This window comes from Rhineura floridana, chromosome 6 (genome assembly GCF_030035675.1).
Source record: "Rhineura floridana isolate rRhiFlo1 chromosome 6, rRhiFlo1.hap2, whole genome shotgun sequence".
NCBI lineage: Eukaryota > Metazoa > Chordata > Lepidosauria > Squamata > Rhineuridae > Rhineura > Rhineura floridana.
In genome coordinates, this window is record NC_084485.1 from 49,215,571 (window position 1) to 49,243,341 (window position 27,771).

The following is a 27,771-nucleotide window of genomic DNA, read 5'->3' on the forward strand; positions in this document are numbered from 1 at the left end:
TGCCGGCTAGCGGCACTAAACTGCGAAGGTTAAGGTTCTGCAAAATGTAATTGAACATGGAACTGTTCTCAAAGGTGACAAAGCCTGTAGTTCAAGATTCATATTATTCAGTCTGATGCCAATTGGTGCTGTGCACTTCTGACTCATGCCGTTGTGGGGACTTCTTCCTCTTTATGCCTCTAGCCAAACTTTGGGAGTGGCTGGAATGCAGTTGCACAGCATATTTATAGCCTACAGGTGCTTTGATTCCACCTTTTAGTTGTATTACTTGCCTCCAGTATGCATTGAAGTCCTTGTAAATATATTGCCATTCAAGTCACACATGTGGTTCCTGTTTGGCATAATAATAATAATAAACTTTATTTCTACCCCGCCCTTTTTCCAATAGGACTCAGAGCGGCTTACAACTAAAAACACCACCATTAAAACATACAATTAAAATAGAATTAAACTATGAGAAAAATTAAAAACCATAAAACATACGTTAAAAACAGCGGACAATTTAAAATAATAAAATCATATACTGTAGACACCAATCCTATGACATTTAATCTTGGTCGTTCTCTATCCCAAATGCCCGTTGAAATAAAACAGTCTTTACTTGTCGCCGGAAAGACGGCAAGGAGGGAGCTAATCACACCTCACTCGGAAGGGAGTTCCATAGCCTAGGGGCGGCCACTGAAAAGGCCCTATCTCGTGTTCGCATCATATGTACTTGCGAAGGTGTAGGGAGCACAAGAAGGGCCTCACCTGAAGATCTCAAATCCTGGACAGGTTCATGTAGGAAGATATGATCTGTCAAATAGCCTGGACCTGAGCCATATAGGGCTTTGTAGGTCAAAACCAGCACTTTGAATTGTGACCGGAAACAAATTGGCAGCCAGTGGAGCTGTTGTAACAGGAGTTGTATGGTCCCTGTAACCAGCCCCGGTTAGCACTCTGGCTGCAGCTCTTTGTACCAATTTAAGTTTCCGAACAGTCTTCAAAGGCAGCCCCACGTAGAGCGCGTTACAGTAGTGTAAGCGGGATGTAACCAAGGCATGCATCACCCTAGTCAGATCAGGCAGCTCCAGGAACAGGCGCAGCTGGCACACCAGTTTTAATTGGGCAAAGGCGCTCCTGGATATAGCAGTAATCTGGGCCTCCAAATTCAAAGCTGAGTCCAAGAGTACACCCAAACTGCGAACCTGAGACTTCAGGGGGAGTGCAACCCCATCCAGCACCGGTTGAATCCCTATTCCCTGATCTGCCCTCCGACTGACCAGGAGTACCTCTGTTTTATCAGGATTTAATCTCAACTTGTTTGCCCTCATCCAGTCCATCACTGATGCCAGACACTGATTTAGGACCTGTACGGCTTCCTTGGCTTCAGGTGGAAAAGAGAAATAGAGTTGAGTGTCATCAGCATACTGATGGCACCGAACCCCAAAACCCCAGACAACCTCTCCCAGCAGTTTCATGTAGATGTTAGATAACATGGGGGACAAAACTGAACCCTGAGGGACCCCATAGGTCAATGGCCAGGGGGTTGAGCAGGAGTCCCCCAGTACCACCTTCTGGGTTCAGTCCTCCAGGAAGGACTGGAGCCACTGTAACACAGTGCCCCCAAGTCCCATCTCAGCAAGGCGGCCCAGAAGGGTACCATGATCGATGGTATCGAAAGCCGCTGAGAGGTCCAGTAGAACCAACAGAGAGACACTCTCCCTGTCCAGTTCTCTGCGTAGGTCATCCACCAAGGCGACCAAAGCCGTCTCTGTCCCACAGCCAGGCCTGAAACCAGATTGAAATGGATCCAGATAATCTATATCATCCAGGAATCTCTGGAGTTGGGCGACCACCACACGCTCCATTATCTTGCTTAAAAATGGAATATTGGAGACTGGCCGGTAGTTGCCTAGTAAAGAGGGATCCAGGGAGGGCTTTTTCAGCAGTGGTCTTATAACTGCCTCCTTTAAGCATGATGGAATTCTGCCTTGTTGTAGAGAGGCATTAACTACTCCCCTGACCCAATCGACCAGTCCCCCTCTGGTACTTCTAATGAGCCAGGAAGGGCAAGGGTCCAGTACACAAGTGGTGGAACGCGCCGCTCCAAGGATCTTGTCCACATCCTCGGGCAGGACAAGTTGAAAATCCATTTTAATTGGACAAACAGGCACCAAAGTTACATCCTCAGAGACTGTATCAATTTTAGCATCCAAGTCAGATCGAATCTGAGCGACTTTGTCTGCAAAGTGTCGTGCAAATTCTTGACAGCGGTCTGCTGAGTGGTCAGAATTACCCTCACGGGGGCTGGAACTTAAAAGCCCCCTAACCACTCGAAACAGTTCCGCTGGACGGCTCCCAGCAGACACGATGGAGGCCGAGAAGAAAGATTTCTTCTTAGCCCATACTGCCTGGGAGTAGGCCTTCAAATAGGCTCTAGCCCGAGATCGATCAGCTTCGCTCCGAGTCTTCCGCCAACGTCGCTGTAGTCCCCGTCTGACACGTTTCATCACCACGAGCTCCTTGGAAAACCATGGGGCCGGTTTGGCTCCACTCTGAAAGAGGGGACGCTCGGGAGCAATCGTGTCCACCGCCCTGGCCATTTCTCTATTCCAGAGGTCAACCAGGGTTTCGACAGGATCGCCTGCCAAGGTGACAGGAAAATCTCCAAGAGCCGTCATCCGGATCCATCAGCCTCCTGGGACGGACCATTCTAATCGGTCCCCCATCCCTGCAGAGGTTCTGAGTCCCAGTGAGTCTAAACCTGACCAGGTAGTGATCTGTCCATGACAACGGAACCACCGCGAGTTCTTCCCACCAAGATCACCGTCATCCTGACCAACACACAAAACAAGGTCGAGGGTGTGACCAGCAGCATGAGTGGGGCCAGATACGACTTAGGACAGACCCATGGTTGTCATGGAGGCCATGAAGTCCTGAGCCACTCCCAACAGCATGGATGTTGAAGTCACCCAGTACCACAAGCCAAGGGGACTCCAACACCAACCCTGAGGCTACCCCGGCTAGCTCAGGTAGGGAGACTGTGGAGCAGCGGGGTGGGCGGTACACCAACAGAATCCCTATTCTGTCCTGGCCACCTAACTTCAAGTACACACACTCGAACCCTGAGAACTGTGGGAGAGGGCACCTGGTCAGGGGGATGGTGTCACGATAGACCACTGCGACCCCACCTCCCCATCCCCCAGGTCTCGGCTGCTGCTGTACTGAAAAACCAGGTGGACAAAGCTGGGAGAGATTACCCCCCCCCCCCAGCTTCATCCAACCAGGTTTCCGTTATACAGGCCAGGTCAGCATGCTCATCGAGGACCAAATCCTGGATGAGCATAGATTTTCCGTTCACCGACCTGGCATTCAGCAGCAGCAGTTGTAACCCAGGGGCACTGTCACCAAGACCGTCCAGGTTGTTTGAGCGGGAGGACAGCTTGGGGGTTATCAACAATCGGTTACGCTCTACCCTCCCTTGATAGTATGGCTGTCTCTCTATTTCGTATCTCCCTCTGCCTTCAACAACATTAATGGCAGCCCCTTGGATTCCCTCCTTTACCCCATGGATCCCCTCCTTTACCCACTTATCCACAAACTTAAATGACCATCTTACACTAGGGGAGTGGGGCAGAGGCAGTCAGGGAGAAGGAAAGGTATGTGTCAGCCTACAAATATTAGAGGAGAATAAGGCAAAAGGAGCGCACAGTCTTGACCCCTGTTTTGCCAAGCGCTGGAAAAGTATTGAACCGCAGTCCTTGCCTCAGTGTAGTTCCTTTTTGTGGCTTCAAGTAATGTTCTAAATGCACAAGCTCCTCTTTCTCCATCTAACATTCTTTCCCATTCTTAGAAAGTAGCGAGTGCTCTGTCAGTTTTCAGCACTTAGGAGTAATAAAACAAATTAATAAATATGCAGAACAATGTAAACCAGTTACCCTTGCAGACTACCTCAGTGCCACAAGGTCTGAAGGTCAGTAGTTTAGTTGGCTTTTAAATGGAATTAGATAATCTCATGAAGAAGACATCAGTTACTGACGATGGTTAAATGGAACCTGCATTGTTTGGAAGCAGTATGCCACTGAAATGTCACTTGCTGGGAGGTGAATTGCAGCGGAGGACTCCCTAGAGACATCTGTGTAGCTGTGGTGGGTAATAAGCTGCTGAATTTGGTGGGTCCTCTGTCTGGTCAAGGAAGGGTCTTCTATATCCTCTGTCTCTCCTTGTAGTTCAGCATCCTGTTCCTACAGTGGCCAAACCAATGCCTCCAGAAAGCCTAGAAATAAGACATGAATGTAAGAGCTCTGTCCTGCTTGTTTGCCTGCCCATACACCCCAGAACTATACTCGATGACATGCTGTTTCCAAAAAATGCAAACTCCATTAGGCCACTGCAGGTAATAGCTGCTGTTAGATCCAGTGGAGGCTGGTTAGAGCAAATAGTGCACTGGCCCACCAAGCTCAAGTCTGCCTTCAACCAGCCCCCTCGTGCCTGCTTCCTTACTTGCAACCAGTCAAAGGGGTGGTACTGGCTGTCAGGCTCCTCCTCCTTAGTGTTGCCTTTGTGGAATTCAGCAGGGAAGAGGGTGGGCACAAACCAAAATAAGTTGACTCCACCTATCATTGGCTCTGGCTCCACTACTTACGACCTCCCTGCGTCCACCCTACCAGTCCCAACAGGGACCAGCCTCCAATGGTTAGATCTATCCCCCGTGAATTTATCATATCAGTCTACTTGGCTTCCTGGATGTCCCGCCTAGACAAAAAGCATTCCCATGCATGGATAAAGCAGGAGACCACACTTGCATGATTTAATATTAATGGGCAATTATGGCGGAGAGTGAGAGCCAGTGTGGTGTAGTGGTTAAGGTGTTGGACTATGACCTGGGAGATCAGGGTTCGAATCCCCACACAGCCATGAAGCTCACTGGGTGACCTTGGGCCAGACACTGCCTCTCAGCCTCAGAGGGAGGCAATGGTAAACCCCCTCTGAATACCACTTACCATGAAAACCCTATTCAGAGGGTCGCCATAAGTTGGAATCGACTTGAAGGCAGTCCATTTCCTTTTTATGGCGGAGAGAGACTTTCCAAAGGCCACACACAATGTCCATGTCAGAAGTGGGACTTGGACATAGTTGCTCCAAAACAATCTTTTTCTGCAGTGGACTATACTAGGTCTTTGGTTGCAAAGGGGTCTAATATGTGACAGACTGATGCCACCAGGCTTGCTAATGAACAACAGAAACCTTGATGTCAGAGTTTGTGTGCTTCTAAACAATAATTTTGACTTGATTCTACCAGATTGTGATTTCAAACATAACCAAATTATATGAAAAAATTGTATATCCTAAAGCTGACATCTTTTGTTGAAAACCCAGAATTAATCAAGCCCTCTATGCTAATTCACTTCCTTGTTTGCAGCTGCTCAACATACGTAGAAGTGGCAACTCTTGACACCGCCCTTCTCAGTCATAAATCACACTCCACACACCCATGAGGTTTGCTTTCCAGTGGGTGTAAGCACAAACCTGAGAGAGAAAATTGCCTTAGGTATTCATCCCATGCCAGATATAAATCATAGCTGTTTGGCCCCAACAGAGAACGGGAGGTTTATGTGTAATATAAAAACACTGTTTACCTAGGTCAATCCCAGTTTGGCACAACCATTTCCAGGGTAGGGGGACAGGAGAACCAATGAAATTTAAGGAGGTTGGTTTATTGCTGGGTAAGAAGTCATCAGGAAGAGGCCACCTACAACAGTCACACTGAAGACTTAGGGTGCCTTCATAAGTAATAATAAAATGATAATTAAATTTTCTGGATTTGTAACTTGAAATATGTACTGTGCATTGCATAGGATGATATACATCTTATTAAAACAATTCACTTAAATATGCATTTTATGGAAAAATGTCTCTTTCCTCCACACACCCTTCTTTTGTATATGCAAATTCTCCATTTCTATCACGATCCAGCATTTCTTTTTCCATCAGGTTGGAGCTGGAGTGTGACACGTAATTGACAAGTGGGGGAGTGTTTTGAGCCTGACACACTGAACAGCATGGTGCAGTGGACTTTCCTAATGACTCTCCATCTTAGCTGTACCGGTCTCCAGCATGCTCTGACATAGCTGTGCAATGCATGTAGCCACCTGGCCTTTCTGCTGCTCTTCTCCCTGGTGCACCCTGATTTCTTACCAGTGATAAGAAATGAAGTTTAAATTAAAACTGTTGCATTATGAATTTTATAATATCATGTTGCTATAGCCTTTGGCCAAAGCATTAAATTATTGCTACTGTTGCCACAATTCTTGCTACTAACCACCTTGAGCACCATTTGATGGAAATGTGGGATACAAATTTAACAAATAATAAATATACTGTTAAATATTTCATTTAAATCACTTTTTTCCTCCAAGAATTTCAAAATGGCATCTTCTCCCTCTCCATTTCATCTTCACAGCAAGCTGGTAAGGTAGGTTAGATTGAGAGAAAATGAGTGGCCCAAGGTCACCAGTGACCTTCATGACTGAGTGGGGATTTTAACCCTGGTCTCCCAAGTCCTAATCTGACACTCTAACTTCTGCACCACACTGATCTCTACTGCTATGAGATGTAGGTAAAAGACTTAAGAGGTCAGAAAAACCAACGTTCCACTGCAAGGCAGGGACATTCACATATAGACTTCCAGTAGACTGGTGCACATTGTCATTACAATGTGCTACAAGTGCAAAGCAAATGCAATAAAGGAAAATGCCTGCAGAGCACATGGCTCCAGACAGAATGTGTCGCATTTGCATATTTCCAGCTTCTGATCTGATCATTCATCCATTTGTTCCTTAGATGTCCTACTGTGGATAGAGGAAACTAAAATATTGAGAGAGAGAACATGGTCTGAGAAAGAATGGGGGGAGGAAGTACTCTAGAAATGTGTGTACTGGGGAGGGGATTCATTTTCAAGTCACTCAGCAAAGAAAGCAAACAAAATCTTGGAACTAAGTGTGAGGCAAGTCACACATCTTCCATCTATTCTGTCAACAGACAAAGTAGAAAAGAGAGGGAAAACTCAGACTGCAAAGTGTGGGAAATGTTATTTATGGTACTCAAGCAGAAATTAGGGATTTAGGATTGATTGCGAATATAATGCCATTTAGCAGATATATTATACATATATATTGTAATAATACTATAATGATTATTATTATGGCTCTTTGCTCACCATTCCAGACCTGAATGCATCACTGAAGTAAATTTGCAGCTCCTGATCTGATTCTATATCCCCACTTGTGTGGGATTTTATATAGGGGGTCAATTGAAGAGAGATGGGCTCACAGCACTTTGAACAAAGAACTGTGGCACAGTCAGGGAAGGATTGGGGGGGCAGAAGTCCCAAATGCAACTGAGCTGACATATTTTGAAGGGGACCTCCAAAATGGTGTTTCATTGTGAGTGTATTCTCCAACATGCTCTTGACACAATACTAGTGCACTGGTGGCGATTATTCTGCTTTACTGGTTGTGCTCCAATGCTTCCCCGTTGCTACCACATTATTGCTGTGTCCAGACTCTGGACGAGCTATAGTGCAATAAAAGTGGGACAAAACCAAACCAGAACATTTGTGGTATAAAAAATGTTGGGATTTCAGCAGGAAGTTATGGGATAAGCACTGAATGGAAATGAAGCAGTGTGACCGCCCCAAAACCTTTGCAGGTGCAAACACTATTGAAAGTGAGATTGCATATGACCACCCCCCAATGGCATTAAGAGCACAAAGCATGATGAATGCACAATGAAAAGGATATCTGGAGGGACCTGAAGTAAGTGAAGCAATACACATTGCCATCTAAGGAGACACACACATTTAAAAAATCAATTCAATCCAGCTGCCTAACTGCACCACCGAGGAGAAATGGCTGCTGTCCCATAGCTAGTTGTGAATATCATGTTAGGCACAGGGCTTTTATTTAAGGAGAAGCATATTTCCTGGATTTGGGGGTGCAGAGTGTTTGGTGCCTGCCCACTTCATACGTATTTGCCAATATTGGATAATGTGTGACTTGCGGGTGGGGTCTGGGCAGCCAAACCTGTTGGGCGAGTTCCCTGGCCTGACTCACTGACGAGACAGGTGGAGCTCTGCACTGTTAGCAGCCGTCACACCAGGTCAGTGCTGCAGTGAGCCAAGTCCTGGCAGCACCATGACCCTGAGTGTCAGCGTCAAGAGGGTCACCCACCTGCCAGGGACGGGGGAGCGGCAAGTGCAACTCAGTTTCCGAGGTGAGGAGAATGGGGAAATGGGGAAAAGGAAGCTGGGGGTGGGATGGGATGAGAAGGAAGAAGATGCATCCAGGCTGGGTTTGGGGATGGGGACAACTGATAGCCGAGGATTCTGTTTACTTTAGGCTGAGAAGTGATGCCAGAAAAGCATGCATGCATTAGGGGGCTGAGATGCAGCATTCTAATGGATCATCTCCTAACAGTCAATAGTATAAGCTATGTGGGACTCTATATGCGTTCATTTCCTTTTCAATTATGTGAACATATCTGTTAATGTGTGCTGTTTTCCTACTTGATCGATCATGGAATCTACTTGTTCATGGAATCTTGAAGAAATCTCTGAAACTGAGAACTTCTTCATACATGATGCATTTTTTTAAAATACAGAGAGCACTTCCTTTTTGGAAAGCTCGTGCATCTGTGTGAACACCATCACATGTGACAAGCATATACTTATATCTGTTTCACTACAGGTGCATGTTGTGGGAACAGGGCACCAGGCAGGGCTTCCCACAATACACACATGTGGTGAAATAGTAATGTGTGTGTAATAGTGCAGGAAAAACATGATGTATGAACTAACCTTCACTTCCAACTAAGTTGTCTCAGGCTACAAGAGTTACCCTAGATTTTTAGGCCAGGTACTTAGTGATGCTTCCAGTGGTCTAAATGATCTACAATACTTCCAGTGGTCTAAATGATTCCTCAAAAACATTTTCACTTCTCTACCAGAAGAGGGATTTCTCTCATAGCCATTTTTTGTCAGGCAGTCATTTCCTCTTTGGGTTTTTTTTTAAGTCCAGCATCTCACCAGTAGTTGTTGACTCATTAGCTGATAACAGTCTGGTATCTATTTTGTGCATTCTACTGCGATGAAATATTTGCTAAGGAATAGATTTGTTCCCATCTTTTTGTTAGAAAGTGATGGTGAATTATCAGGTCATTTCTTAATTATGGTCATCGTCTCCATGGTAAGTTTTGTTTCCTTTGAACAACCAATCAAATCTCACACAAAACCCAGATAGGTTAACTGTTTTTACGTTAAAACCATAGGGTATGGCTACTTCATCTAGCACACTGTCTTTTTCTCTTATGCTGCCTATAATCCCCAAAAGCTTGGCACCTCTGCCCTGGTTTCTCCTTATTTAGAACAGTCATATAACCTCTAACACTATGCAGAGGCTTCCTCTCCATAGTGTTTATGTACAGGGATTATACAGCCATGAGAGTGGCTGTATACTATAGCCAGCATGGATTTTTTGCATTCCGCAACGTTAAATTGAAAATACCTCATGCCATTCTGTTGCTTCCTGTAAGCTCATTTCAAAACAAAACCTTACAAAACTTATAGTGCTGAACTTGCTTAACAATCCTCTAAGTTTTCAAGGCAATACACAAAATGTTCAGAGAGAATCAAGAGTTCAAAGTATAAAATGGGGGGGGGGAACAGACCCTGTTGGACTTTTTTCTGCCAGTGGTCTCATGATTTGTTGAGATTAATTAAAAACCAGCCATATTCACAGAACACCTATAATCCTGTTACTGACCTTGTCCCATACTCTGACCTTCATCTTCTGCAATTTAAAAGTTAAAAAAAATGCCTGGCTGATTTTTAATTAATTTATTAAATTTAACATTGAACTCAATGATAAAGCCAGGGACGCTCAGTTAGAACCAACTGTCAGTGTTCTAAACACCAGACTCACAGTTGTTTGGCTTGGCTAATCAGACCACTCCAGACCTGTATTTCAATTAAGACAGTAATGGCTTCCTCCAAAGAAATCTGGGAGGTGTAGTTTGTGAAGGTGCTGAGCAGAGCTTGGAAAAGTTACTTTTTTGAACTACAACTCCCATCAGCCCAATCCAGTGGCCATGCTGGCTGGGGCTGATGGGAGTTGTAGTGCAAAAAATAACTTTTCCGAGCTCTGGTGCTGAGAGTTGTTAGAGGACTCCTAATTGCCTGACAGAGCTCCAGTGGACAGCATGATTTAACAGTCAGCCCCTCTTCTGGGGATTGTAGCTCTGTGAAGGAAATAGGATGTTTCCTAGGAACTCTCAGCACCCTTCACAAACTACACTTCCCAGGATTCTTTGGATGAAGCCATGACTGTCTAAAGTGAAATAAAGGCCTGGTGTGGATGTGGCCAGGGACAACTTTGGTTTAAATTTGGGTGGTAGACTACATGTGCCTGATGTAGAATAAAAAAGTGGGGGAAACCCTGAAAAACAATGACACTTCACAATGTTTTTTCCTTTTGGAAAGGAAAGGGGCTTTCCCTCTGCCCATTGCCCACCTACCCAATCTCCTCCCCTCCCCCAATCTCCTCCTCTCCCCCACCCTCACCTCTTCTCCTCTCCCCCCGTTCCCCCCCCCTCAGGTCAGTTACCTATCATAAGCCTGATTGTACAGGAGTAAATCCCATTTAACTCAAAAAGCATGCAAATGATCAAACCTGCCCTCCCCTCCTTCGCCCTCCCCTCCTCTCCCTCTTGCCCCTTCCCCCCTTCCTTTGCCCCTCCTGCCCCTCTCCTTCCAATCTTCTCCTGCCCTCTCCCCTCCCTTCTCCTCTACCTCCATTGTCAGTTTTGCCTGTCCTAAGCATGACTTCATGGGAGTAAATCCCCTTGAACTCAATAGGCATGCAAATGATCAAACCTACCCTTCCCTCTTCCTCCCCCCTATCCCCTCCCTCCTGCCCCTCCCCTCTCCCTTCTCCCCTTCCCCCTCCTGCCCCTTCACCCCCTTCCCTTCCTATCCCCTCCCTCTTCCCTCCCCTCCCCCATGGTCAGTTTCACCTATCCTAACCATGATTGCCTTGGAGTAAATCCTATTGAACTTACTAAGCATGCAAATGATCAGACCTGCCTTTCCCCTCCCCCTTTCTCCTTCCCCTCTCCCTCTCCTTCCCCCTCCTCTCCCCTTCTATTCCCTTCTTCCTTCCCTCCCCTCTTCCTTCTTCCTCTTTCCCGCCCACTCCAGCCCTCGCTCCCTCCCCCTTCTTCTTCTCCTTCCCCATGGTCAGTTTCACTCATGCTAAGCCTGATTGCAGAGGAGTAAATCCCACTGAACTCAATAAACATGCAAATGATCAATCCATTCTCAGCAAACTTGCACAGGATCCGATTTCTTACCTCCTGGATTAAAAAGCAGAGACATTCACTAATAGGCAAAAAAAAGGCACATGTTGCCAAATTCTTTCAAGCTACACAGGAAGTGGATTGGACAGTGAAAGACCAACCCAAACTGTGTTTGCATTTCTACAAATTTGTAGGGCAGTACAATATCTCAGAGAGGAGGTCAGGTCTCCTCTCCTGGTGCATTCACTATAGCTGCCAATTTCCCTGCTTTTTAAAGTTTGATAGAAATATCTGTTGGCTATAGGTATGTTCTTAAACTGCAAGGGTTTTTTTTGCCTAGTAATTTCTCTGATGCTATAAGAAGTTATTTGTGTACAAGAATCCAGTATTACAATGAATTAAAAGCTCAAGCCACCAAATGAAACGTAGACTTTTGTTTTCAGCTCTGGTAGAAACTCCTAAACTTACCCTTATTTCTTCTGTATGCTGTTGTCTTATGAGTATTACACCATGACTGGGGTGGTGGTGGAACACCTCTAGAACATTTTGACATCTGTAATGAGAATGCTAACTCTGCTGATGTGATTAGAGTGTCTTAGACGAGTGAGACCCAGCTTCAAATTCCTATTCAGCCATAAAGCTTAGTGGGTGATCTTGGGCCAGCCACACCCTCTCAGCCCAATATAGCCCACAGCGTTGTGCAGATTAAAGGCAAGGGGCATATACACTGCCCTGGTGGAACAGCAGGAAATGTTATTGTTGCTGTTAAACAACCACAGTGGGACGACCAAGTCTGAGGCATCACCAGTTCAGACAGCTGGTTTCCAAATAACTCATTAGATAGCAATTGGCTTGAGGTGTACAACTGTGATTAAATCTAATACATTTTGGGAAAAGGCAGAGGCGGGTTTATCAAAGGCGTCAGTACTATGAGTTCTTCCTGCATAGCATCATGGAGATTCCTTTATCAAGACATGTGTAGCAGCCTTAATTCAAGTGCAAGGCAATGGATGATTACAAAAGATTTCCAAAAGATGGCACCTTCCCTAGCAAAGTTCTTTGGATCTCTGCTTTCCAAACATATGCCAGTAGAAGCATTTTGGAGCCAGAGAGAAGCTTCAGTTAATATTGGATTCTAGCATGAAGAGACCTGAGTTGAGGAAAAAATCGTTACAATTAATTTCAGTTGCAATCTCACATTACTCTTTCATTGGATAATAGTTGGATGTTCCCCAAAACTGCATTCTTGGAGAATGTGTATTCCTTGGTGGAAGATGCACATACACTGTCTAGAACAGGGATGGGGGATCTGTTGCCCTCCATATGTTCACCTACGAACAACTCCCATCATCCTTGACCATTGGTCATGCTGCTCAGGGTTGATCTGAGCTGTAATCCAATAAGATCTGGATCGCTACTAGTTCTCCACCCCTGCTCTAGAATGATAGAAAAACTCTGTATTTTGTTCCAAGGTTTTACTCAGAAGACAAAGAAGATACGCTGTGCCCAAGAAGCAGTCTTTGGAGAGGTAAGGAAGCATCACACTGTGCTATGCTGGCTGGGGCTGATGGGAGTTGTAGTCCAAAACATCTAGAGGACACTGGGTTTTTGAAGGTTGGTATATGACATGAAGAACTGAGAAGTGGACTCTTCAGGAGCTCTATGGCCTAGGCATTAATTCTGCTGTTTACTTTCACTTCTTAGCTCTTTCGCTGGCCACATTATGGAAAACTCATTATGGAAGAGATGCTGATTGTTAAAGTTTACAACTGCAGTAAGGTATTCAGTAATAGGTAGGTTCATATTTCTTTCAAGAGGTTGACCACGAGGCACTAGCCAGGCATTGAGTTAGAGTGACAGGCCTAGCTGATATCAACAATGCAGTGAAATCAACACATGCCTCCATTGGGAAGGTCTTATTACTGTACATAGCCTCAGGCAAATTGTGTTCTTTATAACTTGATGGCCTTGCAGTGAACTCTGGTTGGCGCAACTGGACTGAGTAAAGTTAAATACATGCCCATGATTTAAATAGCAGCAGAGTGAGATTTTGGTGATTTGAATGCCAAAGTATTGCAAGCTGTCTATGCCAGAGCACATAGAGGTCCTAAACTGACCTGATGCATCTCTAATCCATAGACCCACACTTCTTTGCCTACAGCCAGATATTCATGCATATGCACACACTTGGAGTACAGGTAGGCAGCCACTCTAGAGCAGTCAGTTGTCACTATGCAATCGTTTTTTGTGAAGTCACCCAGGATGCAGGAGGGGCAGGTACATAAGTGGCCACTAGGGGAAAACATTACCACTGAGCAGCTGCAAGGCAATCAGGACTTGCAAGTGTTAGAGCTGGTTAAGGTTGCATGCACTGCTTTTCTGTTTGTATTTAACACCCACCAGTGGATGGCAAAAGATGCATTCCCAAGGGACCCATTATAAGCAGAAGGAGGAGAACTCAGATGGTAATCTAATCTGTGTTTCTCCATGCTGAGACTCCAACCCAGACACTTTTAAACATTCCAGACCAGCAAGAGAGAATCATGAAGGGAGGAAGGCAAAGATACTGGAGGAGCAGTGGGGTAAGAGCAGGAGGCTCAGTTGCTTGGGACCTGTTAAAGATATATTTATAATTTCTTAACCTGGACACCCTAGTAGTCACATGTGCACACATGTATGCCTACACACAAAGAAAGACAGGCTTTCTCAGCCTTTGAAAAGTGTTGAATAGTAATAGTCAAGGTGGTACCTTCTAGATGTTGCTGGACTGCAACTCCCATCAACCCTGACCACTGGTCATGCCAGCTGGGGTTGATGGGAACTGGAGTCCAATAATATCTGGAGGGCACCAAATTGACTACCAATGGTGTAGAATTACCAGCTCACTCTGAAATGTTTGTATTCATATGTCATTTCTCTTGGATCTCCCAGTATATTCTAGTAGTCCATTTCAACATTGCTTATTGTTTTGTTGTAGATTACTTGGTTCCTTAGTTATCAGCCTGCAGCACTTGGTAACATCTGGACGACTAAATATCAAAGAGGCTCTGGTTGACAAAAACCATAGCATTACTGGCGTAAGTAACAGAGGAATACTTTAAAAGCACCAGTAATATGTATTTTCAATGCAATAACTAACTTGATAAAGCACTTAATGTGTGTTAAGCTTATTATTTCTCATAAATAGTTTACTGGGTGAGGTGGAGCCACTACACTGCAGGAAGAATTTCCCATAGCTCAGGAAGGAACTCTACCCAAGAAGGATATAGATCCTACATGAGCTATAGGAGATTCTTCCTGCAGAGATCCTCTATTGCTTGGATTCTGGTTTTGTTATTGTTTGTTATGTGCCTTCAACTCGATTATGACTTATGGCGACCCTATGAATCAGTTACATATATAAGTTACATAAATCTTCTGTTGTCATTACTTTAGTCTTTTTTGATATTCAGCTGTAGTCCTGCTTTTGTGCTTTCCTCTTTCACTTTCATCATCATTCGTTTCAAATCATTACTGGTTTCTGCTAGTAGTATGGTATCGTCTGCATATCTTAAATTATTGATATTTCTCCCTCCAATTTTCACACCTCCTTCTTCTTGGTCCAATCCTGCTTTCCGTATGATATGTTCTGCATATAGATTAAACAAATAGGGTGATAAAATACACCCCTGTCTCACACCCTTTCCGATTGGGAACCAATTGGTTTCTCCTTATTCTGTCCTTACAGTAGGCTCTTGTACAGAGTATAAGTTGCGCATCAGGACAATCAGATGCTGTGGCACTCCCATTTCTTTTAAAGCATTCCATAGTTTTTCATGATCTACATAGTCAAAGGCTTTGCTGTAATCCATAAGGCACAGGGTGATTTTCTTCTGAAATTCCTTGGTCCATTCCATTATCCAACATATGTTTGTGATATGATCTCTGGTGCCTCTTCCCTTTCTAAATCCAGCTTGGACATCTGGTATTACTCGCTCCATATATGGTAAGAGCTTTGGTGTAGAATCTTGAACATTACTTTACTTGCCTGGGATATTAAGGCAATAGTTCAATAATTATTGCATTCCCTGTGATCCCCTTTCTTTGGAATTGGGATGTATATTGAACTCTTCCAGTATGTAGGCTATTGTTTAGTTTTCCATATTTCTTGACAGATTTTTGTCAAACTTTGGACAGTTTCAGTCTCAGTAGCTTGTAGCAACTCTATTGGTATGCCATCTGTTCTTGGTGATTTGTTTCTTCCAAGAATTTTAACAGCAGCTATCTCCTCACATTCTAAAATTTCTGGTTCTTCATCATACAGTTCCTCCATGAATGAATCTGTCATCCTTGCATCTCTTTTATATATTTCTTCAGTGTATTGCTTCCATCTTCCTTTTATTTCATCTCGGTCAGTCAGTGTGTTCCCCTGTTGATTATTCAACATCTCTACTGTTGGTTTAAATTTCCATTTCATTTCTCTAATCTTTTGGAACAGGGCTCTTGTTCTTCCCTTTTTGTTGTCCTCTTCTATTTCTATACAATAACTATTGTAATAGTTCTCTTTGTCCCAAGTACTAGTCGCTGTATTGTTGCATTTAGGGTTCTGACTGTGTTTCTATTTCCTTTTGCTTTCCTTCTCTCTTTAACCATTTGAAGAGTTTCTTCAGTCATCCATTGAGGTCTTTCTCTCTTTTTAAGTAGAGGTATTGTCTTTTTGCATTCTTCCCTGATAATGTCTCTGATTTCACTCCATAGTTCTTCTGGTTCTCTGTCAACTAAGAAACCTGTTCCTTATTTCATCTTTATATTCTTCTGGAATGTTATTTAAATTGTATTTTGGCGTTATGATTGCTTTGTTGGTCTTCTTTAGCTTTACTATGATTTTTGATACAACCAGTTCATGATCTGTACTGCAGTCTGCTCCAGGAAGTATGGAAATTCTCCATCTTCTGTTTGCAATTATATAAGCAATTTGATTCCTATATTGACCATTTTGTGATGTCCACGTATACAGTCATATTTTCGGTTGCTCAAAAACTGTGTTCGCAAGAAACAAATTATTGGCTTCACAGAATTCAATAAGTCTTTCTCCTGCTTCATTTCTGTCTCCTAAGCCCCATTTCCCCACAGGTCCTAGTTCTTCTCTGTTCCCTGCTTTTGCATTTCAGTCCCTCATGATTATCAGCACATCTTGTTTTGGTGTGTGAGCAATTTCTTCCTGTTCTTCTGCGTAAAATCTCTCCAGTCTGTTTTTGTTACCCACAGACAAAGGTCCATTATAACATTTATTATATTTTTAAGCTTACCATTCCATCAAAGAGCTCACTACAGCATAGTTGGTCCCCACATTTTATCCTCACAACAGTCCTTTGAGGTGGGTTAGTCTGAGATATTAGGTTCTTTTGGCAAATTCTGGAAACCCTCAATGTTTTTCTTGCCTCTGGCTACTCAGTTTATGACTTCATGGATGAAAACAGCAGACTGAATGACAAGTTCAGAGACCAAGCATTGCTATCTTGTTTGGCGCATAATTTTGCACATCTGTGTTGCTCAGATGCTAGTCTGTGGTGTTTGGGCCAAGCAAATGCAATACAATGGTACATTTATTTAGTTTGGCCTTTTAAGGAGCAGCAGTGTTCTAACAGCTGTGCATAGTAATATTTTATATACCTTAGCAATGGCGCCCTTCTTTTTAAAAATAAAATTGAATACATTCTCTGTGTGAATACTGAGTGTATAATTAGAGGAGTTCATTATTACTATTTTTGGCCAGTTTCTATAATGTTGTTAAATATAAGTTTAAGCATTCAAGGTTATTCAGAATTTCATAACTAACCATTGGGCTGTGGATTCCAGGAGCTGGAACTGAATCCCAAGAGGTTTTGATTTTTGAAAAACAAGTTTGTAACCCTCTAGGTTGTACTGTAAAACCAAAATGACACTGTTGTTAATTACATCAAAGGAGCACTAGTGCAAAATTTTCTTCTGAGGTAAGGGCTGAGCCTAATAACATTGAGCGTTTAAAATAAAAATTAACTGAAGAAGAAATGGCCTAAAAACTTTGAAATAATGCCAGTATAACCCAGTTATAAGTCATGGACTACACTGTCCACTTCAGAACAGTTGTAATATATTTAATGAGATTGTTCTGAAGTAAAATGCACTGTCTACCTTTTCTACCCTTTTATTTGCTGTGACGTTTGAATGGGTACCAAAAATACGCTTGTGAAGTCATTACATAATAGTTGTTTTTAGTTATTGTAAACCGCCCAGAGAGCTTTGGCTATGGGGCGGTATACAAGTTTAATACATAAATAAATAAATTGAATTCTGCCACCTGCAGGTGTGGGACTGCATGACTGAATCTCCCTCCTGCCCAATATTCAAATCTCCACATTCATAGAAATCAACATGTCAGGAAGGAAGATTTTAGCCTAGCCTTTCCCTTACATTGTCATGGGTCCCAAGGAGAATCTCTGGCAAGATTGGGAGAATAGAGAAGGGGTTACCGACATTGAGGAGGACATTGCCATCACTGATGAAGGAAATGAGGGGGTTATAGAGGATGTGTCTCCAGAAGCTTTGAAGAAGCTACTGAGAAAGGCTCAGACAGCTTTTTCTTGTTGGCCAAGCATAACTGCAAAAGAGATAAGTGCTAACAAAAACACTGGAACTTCTCAGACGGAGGAAGATGAAAGTGACTTGGCACAGTAAGAAACTAGCATGTCTCCAAGGTCATGGAGGATAGAGAAGAGACGGTGACAAGTAGCCCAATTTCATCCACCACTACCTGTCATAGCACCTGCCTTGCAGCTTGTGCTGAAAAAAGCCTGAATTAATAGTGTTAAGTGTTCTCCCTACCTCTGTATAAAACAAGCAGCACTACTTGTATCTGTTGTTGCAACATCTCGTCTGCTGTTGCTTCCGTCATCTAGTATGCCTATTCCTGTTTGAATCCTAGTTTATTTATTTGTATCCCGCCCTTCCTCCCAGCAGGTTTAGGCCTAGCATGAGATGTTAGATCCCTGTTTTGATTTCTGGAATAAAGCTTTATGCAGAAAAACCTAGTCTCTGAGTCCTGCTCCTCTGGTTGGAAGCCAGGGTAGGCATTCCAATTTTTAAAGTATACATTTTTCTCCCATAGGTGAGCATTCAGACATACATCTGAAGTAGAGGTGGACAGATCAGTTTATTTCTGGTCCAGGACAATTTCACATGTGTTTATTCAGAAGTCTGTTCCATCCCATTTCCACATTAATTTGTATTTAAATACACATTGAAATACATCAACACATTTATCACAAAATATGTATTTAAATATGTCTGTTATTCAGCACACCTGTCTAAACTGTCTAATCCTAACATACACATTTTAATGCATTTTGGTACATTGGTTTGAGCTGAGAACTGTATTGCAGAATTCAGAGAAGTGAAATATCTAAAGTATAATTACTTTCTGATATGTATATTAGTTCAGGAGGTGCAAAATAGATCAGCTCATTTAAAAATGCAGACCAAATGGAGTTCTTCTCCATCCTTATCTCAAGGCAAAAATGGCACAGTTCATTCATGGAATGAGCTGCTTGTGTAGACCAGGCCTCCATGTTGTATCTCAGCCAGTTTAGAATGGCCCTACAAATCTCAAAACATGACCAATCCACACAGGGCATCAGCAGCAGTGTAGTCCCCAAAATCCTCCACTTAATTTTGCTTGCTATTACTTTCATTCTGTTTGCTAACTTTTCTATGTGTGCTTGCTGTTTTCTCTGCTGTTTTTAGGCATTTTATTTATCTATCCATCCATCCATACAAAGTTATATCCTGCCTTTCAGAAAGAAAATAAAAAGAAAAAACCCATCTCTGAGGCAACGTATTTATAACAGTTATGGCATTTTTATGCTTTGCCTTTCCTATATAGATATATATTGAACTAGATCTGCGATACCAGCCTCCTGATGGTGCTGCAGGAACATGGGTTGAAGAAGATTTTGTCTATCAGATGAAAGACAGGTACTGGGCATTATGCCAGAAGAAAATCAATGTATTACAGAGCAATCCAAACCCTCCTTACACTGGGCAAAGGATTGGATTAGGAAGAGATATCCCTCTGCCGAGCTGCCCCAGCTCAGCTGGCTACTTGTTGGCCACCAGACATGGGTTGGAAAGCCCACTGGTGGGATCCCCACTGGCAGGAGCCAGCAGAAAGTCCCAAAATGGGTTATTCAAAGGGCTGTGTAGGGATGGGGCTGAGCCAGCCCAGGATCCACTGATCCCAAGCCAGTATCTCATTGCTGTTGTGTAATGGCATCAACCCTGATCCAGGGTAGATCATCCTCCCCCCCCCACTTCTACCATGGCTGTTGTTATCAGCAGGTCTACACACATGGTGGTGGCCCCACCACTCCACAAAGTCCCACTGGAAAGATGGGGGAGTTTGGACCCTTAGTTTTTAAGACTAAGATGTCTGCATCAGGAGGGCAACTTCAACTTTCTAATAAAGTTATATCTCCAGGATGCTTTCCCACCACTACCCATGTTATTAGGAGACTAATAAAGCATTTTTACTATGAGCACAGAAACATAAGACTAGCAAGGGTAAGATCTGAGGACATGTACAAGTGCAAACTGGATGACTAGCTGTGGGCAATGTGGTTCTGAGCATGTAAGAGGAATTATCATGGTTAAGGGTATTGCTCATACTCTTGCTTTGGAAGCAATTGCACCATAGCAACTTCTCACAATTGCTAATCTGAGGAGTTCTGATTCTCATCGGAATCACTTTGTCAGGACTTCCGGGAAGGGTGACTTAGCCTGTGCCTGCTTTTGAGACGGGCTCCTGCCTCAAAAGAAGCTTATTCAGATATATCAGTCAGATTTTTTCTTTTTTTGACTGATTAAACTTCTCCCGGGTAGGGAGAAACGAAGAGATTAACCTCAAAGCCTATTTTTGTTGGGACGACCAGATCTCATTAATTTATGGGACGAGGTCCAGCCGACGAAGGTGGGACGGATTTTTAACAACAAGCTCTATCTGGAAAAGCGAACGTTCATCTTATCTTCTAAGAGAGAACGCACTAACAGGCAAGCACCCTTCTTTCTATATTTTTCTTTTACTTGACTTAAATTGTTGCTGTTTAAAAGAGATTTGCCAGATTGATCGGTTTTTGACATCTCACTGGGGAGCCATAACTTCTCTCTGCTACTCACTAATTAATAGCTTATCTCTGTTTTTGTTGCAAAAAGCTGTCCTGGATTTGCATTCTAAAGATATACACAGAAGAGGGATTTCTATTCCAGATTTTTATTTTGAAGAATATTATATTGTCTGAGACTACTCTTTTTTTGGTCTATTTTATTTTGACGAATCTGTTTTCTGACGACCGCCATTAATTGTTTCGATCCTGGGAACTGCATTTTGTTTACTTAAGCATGGAGAGATAAGGCTGTCTGCTCTGTTTATACTGTGATGTCACCAAGTTTGGAGTATTAACCCAATTGTTGCTGAAATAAGAAGTGGTTTTCCTATATTTTTCTTTTAAAATGGCAATTAAGAAAGTGGCTGAGAAGCTGGAAATAACTATGTTTCAGAAAATAATGGATGAGATTGAGATAACGAAACAAAACCTGCGACAGGGTTGTAAGGAGCTGAAAATTGAATTGAGTAAAATGAAGCAGGAGATTAAAGATATAGGGGTCCCTGTGAGAGAGGTGACCCTGGAAGGGGTCCCTGTGAGAGAGGAGACCCCGGAGATTGGAACAAACGTGGAACAAGAAAAAGATTTGGAGTCTATGGACTTTAGAAACAAAATTTATTGTTTGGAGACACAGGAGATTAAAGACATAGGGGTCCTTGTGAGAGAGGAGACCCTGGAGACTGGAACAGGGGTCCCTGTGAGAGAGGAGACCCTGGAGACTGGAACAGGGGTCCCTGTGAGAGAGGAGATCCCGGAGATTGGAACAAACGTGGAACAGGAACAAGATTTGGAGTCTATGGACTTTAGAAATAAAATCTATTGTTTGGAACTCAATGTTATCTCTGAAGAAATTAATGAAGATTCTAGAGATAAAGTTATCAATGGCATGGATAATCTTCTGGACTGGAATGATGTGATGGAGCCCAATATAGAGAAAATCTATGGAATTAACTGCAGCCATGTGACAATGGAAAAACTTTCAAGAGATGACCCAGTGTATTTTGAAAAAAAGAACAGAGATATGATTTTACAGCAGTATTTCAGCAACCTATTCAGAATGGATGGCAAGAAAATATTTGGGATAGAGGTAATTCCCATCAGACTCTTACTATATGACTATGGCTTTGACAGCAAGATTATTATGGAATACTGATAATGGAAGATTGGATACTGAAATTACTGGACTTAACAAGACTACTGAAGATGGAAGATGGAAAATGGAACTAATAGGGATAATAGAACAATGGCTACTGAAATTACTGAACCTAACAGATTCTGATGTGATGGATTAATTGAAATGTTTATTTTGACTATGGTTATGACAACAAGATTATCATAATTAGTAATGAGATGGATTAATCGATATGCTTATCTGGAAAAAAAAAATTGATAGATATATTTCTTAAAGAATTGAAACCTCTCTTTGACTTTTTGTGGAAAGAATAAAGTAATGTTTATGAGATTTGATGATTAAGTAAGATAACTACTGGAGGAAAGTGATTTTATAATATGACTTAAGAGACAGGATTGTTATATATTATAGACTTATAACTGATTTGATCTTTGACAAATGGGAAGTCAATATTTTACTCTTTATTTTTTATTTTTGTTTTTTTTTTCTTTTTTTCTTTTTGTTTAACTATTTTTGATTTTGTTTTTTGTCTTTGAATGTTTTATGATTTTGTCTTGTATGTTTTATGAAAATCTGAATAAAAATTATTGAAAAAAAAAAAAAGGAATCACTTTGTCAGGATGAAATGCTATTGCAAGAGAGATTGCAACCTCTGTTAGGAAGATCTGCCAATCTGTGCTGCTAAAATTGATATCATTCATTTACTCAAGTTTTCTGGAGAGTCCAGACAAAATTACCAAATAATTGCATCCCAATGTTTTCCCTGTTGGCATCTTTTCTTTTTAAAGATCTGGTTTATGGTGTGTCCTGCTTGAAAAATATAGCAATATTTTGAGCTAAGTGTGTAACATTATTCTGCTTCTAAATGACTGCAGAAACGTAATGCTTCAGCAGGACTAAAAAGCCCTATTATGGAAAGGATCCAAGCGGGTTAAATTGGATAGAGAGTTACTTTGTATAGCCAGTATGTGTTTTGCATTATTCATGTCTTGTTTCTGTTTACTACAGTTCAGAGGTTATAATCCGCAACCCTGGATTTGAGGAGCTGGAGTGAGTGGCTTTTTCTATTTCCATCTTACAAACTGATATTGTGAGTTACTGCTCTAGCAAATAAATATGTAGGATCAAAGACATTGGTTCAAAATCACAAGCTGGGGCATTATGAGTCAGCTTGGGGCTCTATACCAGCACAGCGCTGGGGAATCAAGACCACGAGGTTGGTGACTTACCATCTTTACTAGAAGCAGTGTAGTAGTGGCATACAAAGTAGTGACATGGCATGGCAATGGACAGACAGTGTGTGCAATGGGGCTCTGATAGACTCAGGGTGGGATACAACTCAGCCATACCTTAGAAAGTTAGGCACCTCTGCCCAACCCTCTCTCAGTATCATCCCATCTATTGACATTGATAGGATGAAGGTGTTGGAGCTTTATCCTCCAAGTGGTACCCTAGTCCAGGAGTACCAAGTATTCTGCTATGGGAATGCCAGTGGTGGAAGGGCTAGAGGCAAAAGTGGTCACAACTAGAGGCAACAAGTGGGAGAGCAACAGATACAATTCTTACCTTGATCAGTAAGCTACATTCCAGCCATGCAAGACTCAGAGATTTCCACAACCCCATAGACACACACATGCATCTCTCCATCCTTCATCCAGTGAACAAGAGGTATTATCACAGTTCAAGGTCATTTCCAGTCAAGCAAAAGCACCTGAGGAATATGCAGAGCATGGCTGGTAAGGGCAGTAGCATTATGGTGATGTGGACCTGCTGCTGATAAAATGGAGTGAGGAGGCAAGAACAAATGATCAGTACTGATCATGTGAAATTAAATAGGCCTTCCTCTTTTCATATATGGTGAAGGCAAGACTTTAAACACTTCAGAGGCCTAGAACTGTAGGTATCTTAAAGTTATCTTTGTTGACTGTGTTGTGGTTTTCTTATTGTTTGTTCTCCTTTTTACTGTTTTTGTGTTGAAAATTTTCTTAATAAAATACATTACCAAAAGAAAGTTATCTTCGTGTCTAACATGAGCCGCATGTGTGTGTGTGTTGCAGGCCTGGTGATGTGAAGCGAGCTGCCAATCTGGATAGGAAGGCTGTGGTGCTTGGTAGGAAGCTTGTCAAAGGCCTGGAGACTGACGATGATGAAGATGATTATTATGATGTGTCTGACATGGAGTTCTCTGGCATTGTCTTCAGTCCTGTGAAGAGGTACCTTTCTGAATGCACTTTTAACACAAAAGGACTTTCTTCATATTCATAGCTAGTTTGGCACTTCATTGCATAGCAGTTTGATATCTCTCTACAAAAGAAACTTGGCGTAAAGCATAGCCTATCTTGCAAAATGGTCGGTGTACATGTGCTGTACAGGTGGAGGATGATATGCTGCCTTTCATCATGTACCAACAAGAACAGCACATTCTTTGGTGGCTATTATAAGCTTCCTAATTTTCACAGTGTTCTGTTGTTAGGGTTACAGTGAACTTTTGCTTGCCAGTAGCAATATACTAGTATCATCTAAGGCAAAGACAGAGAAACTTTGACCCTCCAGATGTTGCTGAACTACATCTCCCATCAACTCCAGCTGGCATGGGCAATTGTCAAGGGTGATGAGAGTTGTAGTCCAACGTCTGAAAGGCCAAAGTTTCCCCATTTCTGATTTAAGGTCATTTTTGAAAGTAATACCGAAAACAATTTGTATTTATTACATCTTTATGCCACTCTTCCTTCAAATAGGTCAGGTGAGTATACCCCCCCCCATACTTACCTTCAAAATGACCCAGTGAGGAAGATTAAGCTGAAGACATGATTACCCAGTGAGCTTTTGGTCTGAACAAGTTTTAAACCCAGATTTCCCTGTTCTAAGTCCAATTCTAAGTCCAATCCCTTTGCCAATTCTTTTAAAAAAACGTATGTTTAACATAAATTTAAGTTTAAAATATGTATATACTACTTTTATTTTTGAAGAAAAAGCGTTTGATTACATTTTTAAATCAAAATTTGTTTTTTCCACATTCCCATTTAAATTCTGTTAACAAAAGTTACAATCCTGACCAAAAAGTGTTGCAGTGTCATTTGTAAAGTCATCCCATTTCTTAACAAACTGCAGCTGCCAGGATTTGTTCTTGAAACTGCTGGGAAGGGAGCAGAGTAATTGGGAAGACCTTTGGGAGCTTCCTTTCTCCACTCAGTTTTTGTGACAATTCATAGCTATTACCATTTATCCTTGGCATAGCTTTACTTGTACTCAGAAGCAGCCTGTGTCCCCAAAATAAAAGAATAATTTAAAGGAAATGACATTGCTAAGCTGTTTAATGAGTATTTTGTTTCCATTGCAGCCGTTGTAGAGTCTTCTCAAAATGGGACATGTATGCTACTCCTAGACCACAGAACTTCCAGGTACTATGCTTGCCAGTCTTACTGTAAACCACTGAAGGGAATGTCCACATTACCTTATTTCTAGGAGGACATATGATCTTTTAAAAGACCACTCCATGTTATCAAACTCTGATTAGACTAGTCCAGGAAATGTTAGATGAGAGGTGGGAAATCTGTGGCCTTCCAGATGTTGCTGGAATATGACTCCCATCATCTCTGACCTCTGGCTATGCTGACTGGGACTGATGGGAGTTGGATTCCAACAACATCTGGAGGGCCACAGATTTGCCATCTCTGCCTTTAGATTAAAAGAAAATTCCCAAGTGGTCCTGACATACCAGTGATTTGTGTTATTTCCCCATCCCATCATGATGACATCCTTAGAATGAGCCTAAGAAACATATTGTCTCCACAGATTGGCATCAACATAATTGAAGCCCAGAAATTGGTTGGGGTGAACATCGATCCTTTTGTGGTTGTGAAAATTGGAGATGAGAAGAGACACACAGCAACACAAAAGTCAACCAACTGCCCTTTTTATAATGAGGTACGTAATGTACAAGTAAGGCTCCCTGGCTCCACCACTCAGAACTTCTAATCTGGGGTATGTGACCATCATTGTGTAGCTGACTGCAGGATGCAAACTTCTCTCAGATGACTTAGTATCCTTGCTAGGGTCACTTCATAGATTACAAAACATGTTGCATTAAGATGCTAATTACATATAACTCATCAAGGATGACAATTGTGCACACAGGTGATTGTTCTGTATGGATGTGTTAAAAATTTCCCACAGCCTACCAGCACATGTACACCAGGAGTATATGAAGTAGAAAACCTTTGTGCATGACCACCACTTGGGACTATTAACATGCAGGCTGACCATTTTTTCCTACAGAAAATTGCTTTCCATATAAAGATTTTGCAGCTCTTAAAAGGTGAGTTGCCAGAGGGCTTCCCGGGAAGTCTTCTGTTGTAGCAACAACAACAAAGCTTCTATGAAGCCTGTGTGTGCGCGTGCGTGCGTGCGTGTGTGTGTGTGTGCGTGTGTGCGCGCGCGCAGCTCTAAAAGCATTTTTGGCAGGGGGTCATAAATGGGGATGGGATAGTTAATGTGACCCCCAGTTCTGATCTCCCCCCACTGAAAATGTGTTTTGCACACTGCAAATAGGCTTGAAATAAGTCCTTTTTCAGCTACAGTAGAATGTTTTTTCAAGCATAATTGTAATGGAGGAGGGGCAGTTTGGGAGGGTTGTACTCATGGCTAATTGCTGGAGGTACACGGTGTATATATGGTTGTGCTGGGTGTGTATACGTGGTTGCAATGCATGCATATGTGTGTGCCTTGTATGCATGTATGTGTGGCCATGATGTGCACAGATGTGAATGGCTGTGGTGTGTGCATGGCTGCAGTGCGTGTATGTTGCCCATGACAGCATCTCCAATTTCCAAATGTGCCAATGGGCCCAAAAAGGTTGGTGACCCCTGTTTTAGAAAAAAGCATCTCATGTGATATGGGGAACAATGGTGGCTCTTGGAACACATTAGCACTCCAGGATCTCACAACTTAGAATTCTTCCTCTTCTCTTCTAGTATTTTACATTTGAATTCCATGAACCAAGAGATGTTTTATTCCACAGACTCATAGAGATTTCTGTAAGTATCCATCGCTATAGGCCACTTCTGTGGGGAGAGGGCCAACATGAGCCCATTGCACAGCAGCATGGGAACATAGGAAGCTGCCTTATACTGAGTCAGACCCTTACTCCATCCTGCTCAGCATTATCTACATGGACTGGCCGGGTTCTCTCCCAGCCTTACCTGGAGATGGTGGGGATTGAATGCATGCAGAGCAGATGCTCTACCACCACGGCCCTTCCCTTTGGGTGTTAAGAACCACCTGAAAAATAGCAGGCAGGGCATTAAACCATGCCTCTCCTTTAGGTTTTCTTTTTCCTTCCTCTTCTTCCCAAGTTTTGTTGATACTGATGGTCTCATCAGAATGACCGTCTCAGTGGAAACCATTATAATCCAAACACTTTGACCAATGTACGCATTATTTCTTTCTTTCTTTATTAAATTTATACCTCGCCCTTCCTCCTAGAAAGAGCCCATTTCTGTTCATGCTATGCTTTATTTATTATTTATTTGTTTAAAACATTTATATACTGCTTAATCATTTGCATTTCTAAGCAGTGTGCTTTTAAAAAGCCATATATAACTTCAACAATAAAACAATAAAATCATCATAAAACCAAACACTACCTCAAAATGCGGGTCCAAGAAAGTTTTAGTCCTGCGCTTGAAGTTCAACAAGGAGAGTACCTAAGTATAGGTGACACTTTACAAAGTTTTATGGGGATGATTAGAGAGGTCCCTGCCTGCAATCTTAAACTGACAGAGAGAGAGAGAGGGAGGGACAAATATAATTACATGCACTAAAGTTTTGGTAGAGTTGAAGATGAAGAGGATTAAGGGATTAAGCCAAATGTCCAATGAAAAAGGTGTGTTCTAAATGGGTGGAGTTGAAGGAAGAGAGAAAGTAATCTGAACTTCAGCCATACTACAGCAACTAGCCTGATTTGGTCCCAGGACGTAAGAATTCCAAGTACCTAGGAAACCATTTTCTAACAATGAATGTGGAAAAGTGTGGAAGAGATGAACTGGTTGTCTGCAATATCTTGCAACATCCCAGGATATCTGCATCTCTCGAGTCCTGAGGCAGGACTGTATGGACTCAAAGACACTG

At 42.4% G+C, this 27,771-nt stretch overlaps 1 protein-coding gene across 1 annotated transcript in view; it reads left to right on the forward strand.

The window, feature by feature from the left end:
- The first annotated feature begins 8,177 nt into the window (after positions 1 to 8,177).
- The window catches only part of LOC133386629 (fer-1-like protein 4), an 82,977-nt gene continuing 63,383 nt past the window's right edge, over positions 8,178 to 27,771 (forward strand). Inside the window, exons 1-10 of the mRNA XM_061630331.1 lie at positions 8,178 to 8,256; positions 12,807 to 12,862; positions 13,039 to 13,127; positions 14,312 to 14,411; positions 19,235 to 19,326; positions 22,651 to 22,692; positions 23,700 to 23,855; positions 24,983 to 25,043; positions 25,438 to 25,569; positions 26,616 to 26,678. Of these exons, the coding sequence (XP_061486315.1) occupies positions 8,178 to 8,256; positions 12,807 to 12,862; positions 13,039 to 13,127; positions 14,312 to 14,411; positions 19,235 to 19,326; positions 22,651 to 22,692; positions 23,700 to 23,855; positions 24,983 to 25,043; positions 25,438 to 25,569; positions 26,616 to 26,678 (870 nt within the window). The remainder of the gene's footprint in view (positions 8,257 to 12,806; positions 12,863 to 13,038; positions 13,128 to 14,311; positions 14,412 to 19,234; positions 19,327 to 22,650; positions 22,693 to 23,699; positions 23,856 to 24,982; positions 25,044 to 25,437; positions 25,570 to 26,615; positions 26,679 to 27,771) is intronic.